At 39.2% G+C, this 12,230-nt stretch overlaps 1 protein-coding gene across 4 annotated transcripts in view; it reads left to right on the forward strand.

Moving 5' to 3' along the window:
• Positions 1-12,230, forward strand: part of LOC111981736 (flotillin-2a) — a 36,314-nt gene that overhangs the window by 14,153 nt on the left and 9,931 nt on the right. For 2 of the 4 annotated variants that reach the window (XM_024013139.3, XM_024013141.3), the window contains exons 2-3: positions 731-812; positions 10,624-10,714. In XM_024013139.3, coding sequence (XP_023868907.1) covers positions 731-812; positions 10,624-10,714 — 173 coding nt within the window. Of the gene's footprint in view, positions 1-730; positions 813-9,900; positions 9,992-10,623; positions 10,715-12,230 lie in introns of those variants that run through there. The other 2 variants (XM_024013140.2, XM_024013142.2) reach the window with 2 other exon arrangements.

The following is a 12,230-nucleotide window of genomic DNA, read 5'->3' on the forward strand; positions in this document are numbered from 1 at the left end:
CGATGGTGGCTGTTGTCGTTGTGTTGCTGGTTCGAGCCCAGGGAGGATCGAGGAGAGGGACGGAAGCTATACTGTTACACTTGCAATACTAAAGTGCCTATAAGAACATCCAATAGTCAAAGGTTAATGAAATACAAATGGTATAGAGGGAAATAGTCCTATAATTCCTATAATAACTACAACCTAAAACTTCTTACCTGGGAATATTGAAGACTCATGTTYAAAGGAACCACCAGCTTTCATATGTTCTCATGTTCTGAGCAAGGAACTGAAACGTTAGCTTTCTTACATAGCACATATTGCACTTTTACTTTCTTCTCCAACACTTTGTTTTTGCATTATTTAAACCAAATTGAACATGTTTCATTATTTACTTGAGGCTAAATAGATTTTATTGARGTATTATATTAAGTTAAAATAAGTGTTCATTCAGTATTGTTGTAATTGTCATTATTACAAATACATTTTWAAAAATCGGCCGATTAATCAGTATAGGCTTTTTTGGTCCTCCAATAATCGGTATCGGCGTTGAAAAATCATAATCGGTCGACCTCTAACTGGTTTACTGTGGTCTAATAATAGTGTAATACTCTGATAATGATACTGCGGTGCAATGACAATGACTGTAACAATGGTCTGTTCAGTGTAAAATACAGTACTATTGCTATGGTGTTATCATCAGTGATAGTGGTTACAATGTCATGCTCATGTTGTCTGTGTTGGCCAACAGGTGGTTGCTGTGGCTCCGATGGGAAGACCTATGTGGTGGGAGGCTGGTCATGGGCCTGGTGGCTCATCACAGACATCCAGAGGTAAGGAAAGGGTGTAACCCATTCACAGGATTTAGGTAGCCTACAGTTTGGAATTTTACACCAATGCAATGGAGTGATTTCAGTGCCAACAAAATTTTATTTGAATTCAATATTTCTGAATTTGTATTTAGATATGCCTATTGAATTTGAATTCAATATTTTGGGGTTTGTAATGAACAAAGTGAACCATTGAACTTGAATAAATATTGCATTCAGTTTTAAAATTCAATATTTAAATTCAATATTTATTTCAATATTGCATTCATTGTCTGTGCTTGAAACTAGACTTGATAAATGTTGAATTTAAATATTGAATTGTAAAACTGAATGCAATCTTCAGTTTCAAATCATAAAATACAAGTTCACTTTATGAATTCAATGATTACAAGTTCACTTTATGAATGCATTACAAATTCAGAAATATTGAATCCATGTACAGTTTCTGTTGGCACTGAAATCGCTCTACACTGCCCTAACATCCAGCCATCATTTACCTCCAAAAGGCCTCCATTTGTGCCTATTGTTTGTTGGTAGACAAATTACTGTATTTTTAAACCTCAACGCCATATTTAAAACTGTGCCCATTTATCCTGACATCTACACCACACATTTAAACATCTTTCCAAGCTACATTAGATATTATAGTCTCTTCACCAACACAAAGGAAAATGAGCTTTGTTATATTATAAACTGGACAAGTGGTTTGTGTGTGTAAACACAGCGCATCACAGCACCCACTACTCAGCTGCTCTCGAACACAACATTGCAGCTAACAACCCCTGTACACACTACAGCACAGCATTGAAATGGAAAGACAAACACTGACAGAGGTTAGGGAGGGTCAGGTGCAGTTCAATCTCACTGAATTCTGTTCTCCTGCTACAGTCGGATAATATTACAGTTGGCCTGTATTTAACAAATCAACATTTTAGCTTCCACAGCGCATATGATAGTTGTGAAATCAAGTGGAAAAGATTAAAACATTTGCGGTGATCGTTTTTATATCTCTGAACACAACAAATCCCATTACAATTTATTTGATGCATTTTCCCTTAACTACATATACAGTATTGTTAATGTTATGAATTGAATGTATTATGTGTATGTTTGTTCCCTCTTTGTCTCTTTGTTTCTGCCATGCTAACTAACCTGCCTTGCCTGGTATGTCTCTCTCTGCCCTGCCGTGTCTTGGGGATGATGTCCGAACTAGCTTCTAGCTATAAAGACAAGTTGTGAATCCCAAACCACCCCCCCTCTCCTACCAACTCGCTCAGAGGGCCCTCCGTTATCACGTGTTGCTGACAAAACTTCAAGGGTGACTTCCAGAGAGTGGCGATGGGCTCAATAAACCCATCAACTTCGGGACACACTCCTGACTTGAATGATGCAATTCATGTTCCACTTTTAAATAATAAAACAAGCATGAAATTCAAATTAATAAACCCCACCCCRGTCGTTTTACAAGATATAAACCTCAGTAACAGTTAAACGTTTAATTTTGGAGGTATTTCGTTTGTTACATGTGTCAAGTCTCGAAATCAGCCATCAACAAATGCATGTGTCGTATAATTATGCACACCTCTTTTCTTTTGTATGAAATTCAAACATTTTGCCGTGTGTGTTGAGATAGCACTTCACTCTGATGCCTGCAACTTGCCTGGCTCGGTCAAAATGGTTATCTGAGGGTCTAATTAGCRCCTACACCTTCAATCATTTTCACTCCCTCAGCTTTGGGACACTTGTGCAAATGGAGGAGGTGCGCGTAAATGTGCAAATGGAGGGGAGGGGGGTGATTTGGGATTCAGCCAAGGGCTTTTGTCTAGTAGTTGCTAGGATACCTGCCATTAAGGCTCTAAATAAAGTGAAGTAGAGGCATGGGATGGCTCAAGTGTTTGTTGCCTGTGGCGTTCTTTTAAGGTTGTTTTCACACTTGGTCCCTTTCAGACAAAACTCGTGCCGTTTTTGGATATTGATTAGTGATTGTCAAGGATGCACAAAGTTAGTTCCTATTTATTTATTTTTTGCATTGTGATCTATAACCTAAGAGTTTCAAACTTTATTCGATTGTGGGGTTTGGATAGTGTGAAGCACTAAAAAGATAAGACAAAATAATTGTAATCAAGTCGCTCTGGATAAGAGCGTCTGCTAAATTACTCAAATGTAAAATACTATTAACATGTAAATATGTTAACAATAATATTTACATATAGCAGAAGAATAACTGCAGATTAAATAATGCTGTAATTGAAAATTGTACACCCAATGAGAAAACAACATATTTGATGAGAATCACAACTAAAACCATTTCTCGCTCTTAAAGTGGCAAGCTACCTAAGCTTTAAGAGCTAGAATTGATTTTAGTTGTGATTCTCATCAAATATGTTTTCTCATTGGGTGTACAATTTTCAATTACAGTATTATTTCATCTGCAGTTATTCTTCTGCTATTTATTCTGTTATATTTAAATATTATTGTTAACATATTTACATGTTAATAGTATTTTACATTTTAGTCATTTAGCAGACGCTCTTACCCAAAGCGACTTGATTACAATTATTTTGTCTTTATCTTTTAACTAAATGCAATTTATTAGCTTCCAAAATGTAAGTAGGTACAGTACCTTGAGAAAGTATTCATACCACTTGATTTATTCCACATTTTGTTGTTACAGCCTGAATTCAAAATTGATTCAAAAATTCACCACATCTACACACAACACCCCATAATGACAAAGTGAAAACATTGAAGTCAATACTTTGTAGAAGCACCTTTGGCAGCGATTACAGCTTTGAGTATTTCTGGGTAAGTTTCTAAGAGCTTTCCACACCTGGATTGTAGACTACTGTGGCTATTTCGTCATAATGTACAGTTGAAGTCAGAAGTTTACATACACTTAGGTTGGCATCATTAAAACTAGTTTTTCAACCACTCCACAAATTTCTTGTTAACAAACTAGTTTTGGCAAGTTGGTTAGGACATCTACTTTGTGCATGACACAAYTCATTTTTCCAACAATTGTTTACAGACAGATTATTTCACTTATAATTCACTGTATCACAATTCCAGTGGGTCAGAAGTTTACATACACTAAATTGACTGTGCCTTTTAAACAGCTTGGAAAATTCCAGAAAATGATGTCATGGTTTTAGAAGCTTCTGATAGGCTAATTTACATAATTTGAGTCAATTGGAGGTGTGGCTGTATTTCAAGGCCTACCTTCAAACTCAGTGCCTCTTTGCTTGACATCATGGGAAAATCAAAAGAAATCAGCCAAGACCTCAGAAAATAATTGTAGACCTCAACAAGTCTGGTTCATTCAGGCAATTTCCAAATGACTGAAAGTACCACGTTCATCTGTACAAACAATAGTATGCAAGTATAAACACCATGGTACTACGCAGCCGTCATACCGCTCAGGAAGGAGATGCGTTCTGTCTCCTAGAGATGAACGTACTTTGGTGCAAAAAGTGCAAATCAATCCCAGAACAACAGCAAAGGACCTTGTGAAGATGCTGGAGGAAACAGGTACAAAYGTATCTATATACACAGTAAAACGAGTCCTATATCGACATAACCTGAAAGGCTGCTCAGCAAGGAAGAAGCCACTGCTCCAAAACCGCCATAAAAAGCAGACTACAGTTTGCAACTGCACATGGGGACAAAGATTGTACATTTTGGAGAAATGTCCTCTGGTCTGATGAAACAAAAATAGAACTGTTTGGCCATAATGACCATCGTTATGTTTTGGAGGAAAGGGGGATGGCTTGCAGCTGAAGAAAACCATCTCAACCGTGAAGCACGGGGGTGCAGCAATCAATTTGTGACGGCACTTTGCTGCAGAAGGCACTGGTGCACTTCAAAAAATAGATGTTATCATGAGGCAGGAAAATTATGTGGATATATTGAAGCAACATCTCAAGACATCAGTCAGGAAGTTAAAGCTTGGTCGCAAATGGGTTTTCCAAATGGACAATGACCCAAAGCATTCTTCCAAAGTTGTGGCAAAATGGCTTAAGGGCAACAAAGTCAAGGTATTGGAGTGGCAATCACAAAGCCCTGACCTCAATCCTATAGAAAATTTGTGGGCAAAACTGAAAAAGTGTGTGCGAGCAAGGAGGCCTACCTACCTGACTCAGTTACACCAGCTCTGTCAGGAGGACTGGGCCAAAATTCACCCAACTTATTGTGGAAGCTTGTGGAAGGCTAGCCAAAATGTTTGACCCAAGTTAAACAATTTAAAGGCAATGCTACCAAATACTAATTGAGTGTATGTAAACTTCTGACCCACTGGGAATGTGATTAAAGAAATAAAAGATTAAATCATTTTCTCTACTATTATTCTGACATTTTACATTCTTAAAACAAAGTGGTGATCCTAACTGACCTAAGACAGGGAATTTTTACTAGGATTAAATGTCAGGAATTGTGAAAAACTAAATGTATTTGGCTAAGGTGTATGTAAACTTCCGACTTCAACTGTGGCCTACCAGAGTAGCCTACCATCAAAAACAATGGAGAAAATGCATCCCATAACATTATAAAATGGAAATGGCTGTTCTATCATTCAGTCTACAGTAGCGTCGAATGTGTGGTGTTCAAAGTAGAACTACATTCCATGAGACTTTAGAAGAATAAAAAAACATGCAGGGCTTGACATTAGTCCTTCATACAAGGTGAATGAAAATGTTGTGTTTTATGCAAGAAACCACTTTACAAAATAAAATGCATTATTATTCCCATACCATTTATTACAGAGAATCATACAAATTATGCTACCCTCTGCCTTTTGACTACTTAGCTTATTCAAGCCTGTCTCAAAATACAAAACTACCCCTTTTAAGACAAAAAAAGCTCTTTACCTGACTCACTTTTCAAAGATGTCTAGAAATGTAAATGTTTTGTGCTCTTGTAGGAAYCAATCGCTKCCCTATTGCCGACTATAAATTACCTATAACTGGGCTAATAATATGAACAAAATGTGCGCTCGTGGCTACATGCAGCTCTCGCTTTTGATCTCAAAACAAGCACATCTACTCACGACCGCTAGTGCTGTAAACACAGTCCAGTTCAAAGTAAATGGCACAGATCCAAAAATGGCAATGGTCAATTTGCATATAGGCCTACTGCAGCTCTGACTGTTTATGCTGCACCGGGTTGTGTAGAGTACAGGCTGAATAGTGTGTGTGAATACAATAAAATCCTACTCTGAAGCGTTCTGCCTACAATAAAATCTGTTACATAGTTTGTCGGTATGTTGCATTGAAAGTGGCTAATATTGCGTTTCACAATTGCCACAGTAAAGTGAAACGTTGATATTGTTAATACATTAGCACCGCAAATTGGCTTTGCTTGAGTTGCCCTGCCAATGCATTGTTTGGGCCATTTAAAAAAAAAAAAAAAAAATTCTCACAATTTGAGCTAGGCTATATGATCACACTGGTAATAGATCTGTTGTTGTATTACTTGTGAAGCAAAGTTGGGTGAGCATACATTTAAATCATTTGCTTTTTTATTTTACTGGACTGATAGTGCCTGCATCTGATGGTCAGTCTCAGCGACTCACCGACTCTCAACATCACTCCGCTCTCCCTTTCCTCCACTGACACTGACCAAAAAGGGGCACAGTCTTCCAGCTGATGGTGAATTTCGAGCCGCACCGCATTATTTCTGCCTTGTGTACAAATTGTTGTTACTCCTATGAACAGAGAGAGTGAAATATTCCTCTATATAAAAAAAGCCAAAGCCGCTAAAAAGAACAATYCAAGRCTATAGATACACTTCCCTACTCATTCATTACTGCTGCAGTAGTTGTTGTAGCGCTGAGTAGAAATGGGAAGAACAAGCATTTTATGGCTTATACAAAGTGTTGACAGTGCTGAGTAAGAACTTAAACATGAACTCACTCTAGTCATGGTTTTAAACGTTTTGAAATCTTACAGTATCAACTTTGCTGTAGCTTTCTTTTATGCCTGCTACGTTACTGCAGACACGGTCATCTGAGCCATCCGGTAGGCCTATAGTGCACTTGATTTGCTCTCTGGGCCTGCAGGGAAGCCACCGTTTTCCTTTAGACACATGAAATGTTTCAAAATGGCAACAGTTCGCCTACTTGGCGCGCAGAGCAGCTGAATTGGGTGCACCTACCGCCAACAGCCCTAGACAAAAAATGTAAAATAGGAACACAAGGCTTTTATCATAGTTTGTTTTTTACAGAAGTGTTCAATCTCGTGCTTCTCTCTGTGGGCTGATATTTCTGAGCTGAGCAGTAGTCTCGGCTAGTGCGCGCACAGCTTAGAGGGAACATTGTGTTGGAAGCTTTCCACAGAGATGCTGGCCTAGGTTGATTCCAATGCTTCGCACAGTTATGTCAAGTTGGCTGGATGTCCTTTGGGAGGTGGACCATTCTTGATACACACACAGGAAACTGTTGAGAGTGAAAAACCCAACAGTGTTGCAGTTCTTGAGACAAACCGGTGCGCCTGGCACCTGCCATTCCCTATTCAAAGGCACTTCAATATTTTGTCTTGCCCATTCACCCTCTGAATGGCATACATACACAATCCAATTGTCTTGGGGCTTAAATAATTATTTAACCTGTCTCCTCCCCTTCATCAACACTGATTTTAAAGTGGATTTAACAAGTGACATCAATAAGGGATCATAGCTTTCACCAGGGTTTACCTGGTCAGTCTATGTCATGGAAAGAACAGGTGTTCTTAATGTTTGTATACTCAGTGTAGATTTGGCCTTATTTTTTTAAATTATTGTCCTGCTGAAAGGTGAATTCATCACCCAGGGTCTGGTGGAAGGCAGACTGAGCAAGGTTTTCTAGTGCTTAGCTCTATTCTGTTTAGTGAGTTTCTTAGTTATTTTTCAGGATAAAATTAAATTGTCTTTAAGGATTACAAGCATACCCATAACATGATGCAGCCACTACTATGCTTGAAAATATGGAGTGGTACTTAGTAATGTGTTGTATTGGATTTGCCCCAAACATAACAGAACACGTTGAAACTTGTATTCAGGACAAAATGTTAATAGCTTTTCCACAGTTTTTGCAGTATTACTTTAGTGCCTTGTTTTATTTTTTTCTACCTATAGTTGCCCTTTGCGAGGCATTGGAAAACCTCCCTGGTCTTTGTGGTTGAATCTGTGTTTTGGCTTGCCATAACAAAGGAGTTGAATAATTAWTTACTCAACATTTCAGCTTTTCATTTTTAATAATTAGTCTTAAAAAAATCAAAACACAATTCCACTTTGACGTTATGGGGTATTGTGTAACAATGTCAATTTAGTCCATTTTAAATTCAGGCTGTAACACAGCAAGATTTTTTTAAAGTTAAGGGGTGTGAATACTTTCAGATGGCACTGTATATCTAGCTGTCTGATAACACGTCCTGAAGGAATGGCTTGTCCTGCACTTTGTAAAAACCCAGAGTGCATTAAGTGAATGTTGGAAAAAGTTGTGGGTTCCTTTCTTAACATAGCAATGTTGATGCAAAGAGAACTTGGACCACAAAATAGGTTAATTGAATTGGCAAAAGAGTTGAGGCCTCATTCAAAGGCAAGGGCAGTGTGGGGGGGGGGGGGGTTTACCCCAGAGTTCACTTTAAAATACTGAGATCGGTTCTTTTGAAAAGGACTATATGTGAAAACACCCGAAGAAAGAAGATATCCTAATCTTGCCTGGTCCCTGATCTGTTTGTTCTGTTTGGCATGCCAACAATGACCATAGAAGTTGGCTTTACAGCACAAACCGATTTCCAGCCTCTAGTTGGACCTCACATATTTCCCATCGATGAAACTAATATATTTTTAACACCTTTCCTATAATTTTGGATGATTTAAATAAATATGAGAAAGGACATCCACGTATAGTTTTTCTCTGGTGCAGCGTTTTTATTTTGTATTTTTTTGCCATCTGCATTAGCTGGTAGCCATTAGTTGTTAGCCGTTACCAGCTGGAGAATGGGCCGGGCCCTGAAGGGGGTAACCATAGCTCCCAGCCTCTTCCCGTTTAGTGATGCAGCAATCTTATTAGTGTCTCTGGCCCAATGAGACTTTGATCCCTTTCTCCCATAACACAGACAGAGAAGGAGTCAGAGGCCTGGGGAAGTGATGCTGCAGCCAGCCCCTCCCCTGTCTCTCTTAGACATGGACACTGAAGCTGAGAGACTGCTAACCTTAACCCTTGTTGATGGGGAGCTTCTGAGGACTCGGCCAGCTTCTAAATGCACTTTAGCTCTGTCAGTCAGTGGATCTAACATTGATTTGATGTTAGTGTTCTTAGCCATGTTGTAGACAGTGTGTGTGTGATAGCAGTGAAACTCATTTTGGGCTGAATATTCACATTGTATTATTATTACTACTCAATCAATTGCTTTGTTATCAATACTCTCTAGACCAGGGGTTCTTAAACCTTTTCAGCTCGAGATCCAAATGAGAAATTAACAGTCCTCCAACGACCCAAATTAAGAAGAAATAGTGTGTGGTTTTATATATGTATTCTCATAACTCACATGCCCAGGGCCCACTTTGGGTCCTGACCCATAGTTTAAGAAACCCTGCTCTAGACTTGTTTAGCGAGCCTCAACAAAGCAGTAGAGATTGTCATTAGGGACTTGCATTTTTGAGTAATCTCTTGTACCTTAATCTCAGATGTGGTTTTAAGAATGCTGCTGTGTTGACCAATCCTTCCCTGTGACTCCTGCCCTTTGTCCTAGTTGTTTCTGTCTGTTGTGTTGTGGAGAGAACTGACTGGCTGTGCAGTGTTCGTGCTTGTAGTGTAAACACCAGCATACTAGCATTAGATCATTGATAGACTGGAGAAGCCTTTGGTTCCATCTGAAGCTATCTGACTCTGGTGGTTAGGTTACACAATGGTTCCTTTTTTGCTGTAGAGTCTGGTCTATGGCGTAGGCCCAGACTAGAGATACCGATGCCACTTCCTCCTAGAGTATCTTCTCGTTCTAATCCCTCCCCTCTCAACCCTGACCCTACTCTACTGACATCCCTAACAGCTACTGTACGCATATACTACACTCACTGTCCTGCCTCTCCTATTCCTACAACTCTATCACCTGCCTAGGATGTCTCTGGAGATAATGACCATCCTCTGTCGCTGTGAGAATATCGAAACCTTGGAGGGTGTCCCCCTGGATGTGACAGGGGTGGCTCAGGTAATTCTTCAGACAGCCACGAAAAGACTACAAAGACCAGAAAGACAGACAGTCGGGCACGGACTGACTGGTCAAGAACCAAACAAAACGTCAGAGGCAAACAAACGAGTGGACTAACTGGCTAACTACTGTCTCTCTCGCTCTGTTTTTTCTTCTTTCTCCATGTCATGTTGTTCTCTCCCTTTGCACTGGAAGGGAGAGAGAGTCAGCGGTCTGTCATTAACCTGTTTTATGGGCTTTGCTACACAGCTAACCTCTGTGTTTGTTAACTCACTCCTATGGGCTTTGGCAACAGGGTCCCCATAATGAATGCTCTGAGAAAGGGATGTAAAGAAGGGTCCCACCATTGCTAGCTATTACACTGTTGATTAACAAGTTAATATGACTTGATATTTATTTCAATATGGTGATTCAATTCACATCACAACTACATTTGAGAATCCAATGATATTTTGAGCTCTGGGGGAAAAAGCATTCTATTACATCCTGTTGTCACATCCCTGGAGGAGTCCTTTGAGTGAATGTTAATATTTTATTTCCTTCACTTTTTGTGTTTTTACTCCCCTTATATTAATTTGCTATCACTTCCCTCCAGAACATGCCTATTTTTATTTTTTCCACATTCTCCACAGGATAACCCTTGAGATTATGACCCTGCAGCCCAAGTGTGAGGATGTAGAGACAGCGGAGGGTGTAGCTATTACTGTCACTGGGGTGGCACAGGTAAAGCACCTACCTACTGTACCACACCTACCTTCTGAGAATGGACTGGAATGCCTCTTTCAGCTCAAGGCGGGTTGGGTTCAGCCTCCATACATCTTTACATTTTAGTCATTTAGCAGAAGTTCTTATCCAGTGCAACTTACTGGAGCAATTAGTATTAAGTGTCTTGTTTGAGCACATTGACAGATTTTTCACCTAGTCTGCTCAGGGATTCGAACCAGTGACCTTTCAGTTACTGGCCTACCTCTTAACTGCTAGGCTACCTGCCGTCCCCAAAGGGGATTGGTGCCATGGCCGTGACGGAGGGTCAATCATTCTCCTGATAGAAGTTATGACAGAAGAAACGCCTCCATCAATTATTAACATTTCATTATTATAAATTAACTGCAATATCCATGGTTTCAAACTTGTGGAAGTATATTGTACATGTCTATATATAACTTTTTTTWAAAAACCTAATTGACTATACAACTAGAAATATATGTCAAGTCAACAACATTTTCCAAAATGGAGATGTATGGTTCTTTGTTGCAAGAGTTCAGTTATTTCAGACCCTGTTTACTTTACACTGAACAAGAAAGCCTGTGTAAACCGATATGGTGGAATGTAAGAAATGTTGTGTCCGTGGTCAAGTCTAATGGAGTGAACACCATACTTCATGTAGTCTCTCATCCCTGGCTGGATACGTCATTTTGCAAACAGGATTTGTTATAGATTTCTTTAAAAAAGAAAATGGTATGATCTCCTTGCTGCAAATGATTTGGCCCATGTATATTACTAATTATAAACTGGGTGGTTCAAGCCCTGAATGTTGATTGGCTGACAGCTGTGGTATATCAGACTATACCACGGGTATGACAAAACATTTATTTTTACTGCTCTAATTACGTTGGTAACCAGTTTATAATAGCAATAAGGCACCTCGGGGGATTGTGATAAATGGCCAATGTACCATGGCTAAAGGCTGTGTCCAGGCCCTCTGTAGTGCGTCGTGCATAAGAACAGCCCTTAGCCGGGGTATATTGGCCATATACTACACCTTCTCGGGCCTTATTACTTAAATATACCCTATATATTGCTCAAGCAGGAATTATAGTGATGAATCTATTGTCCATGAATATCAGGTGGAACTAGCTGTTTGTGGAGAATTATTGACCTTCGTATCAAGGCAGAAACAGTCTCGACATTGCTTGTAAATTTCTGCCTTTGAGTCTTCCTTGAAAGGGGTACAAGGAAGCTGAATAAAGTCTGACATGTTTCTTTTGACTCCCAACATTTACATTCTTTTGTGTTTACACTAATTTCCTTTTTGTATTGTAACCTTTTCTCTGTGCCAAAAGCCTGATTAATTTTGTTTGCCCCCTAGTGCCAATCTACAGTGAAAGTCTGATTTAACAGTGATTTTCAAAGTTATAACTAGCAAATGTTAATTCAATGTGAGTATGCAAGCTCAAGTTTCCCTGCATTTTATTTTAGATTTTATTTATTAATTCTCACTGGACATTTGTCTTATTTA

This window comes from Salvelinus sp. IW2-2015, linkage group LG20 (genome assembly GCF_002910315.2).
Source record: "Salvelinus sp. IW2-2015 linkage group LG20, ASM291031v2, whole genome shotgun sequence".
Lineage (NCBI taxonomy): Eukaryota > Metazoa > Chordata > Actinopteri > Salmoniformes > Salmonidae > Salvelinus > Salvelinus sp. IW2-2015.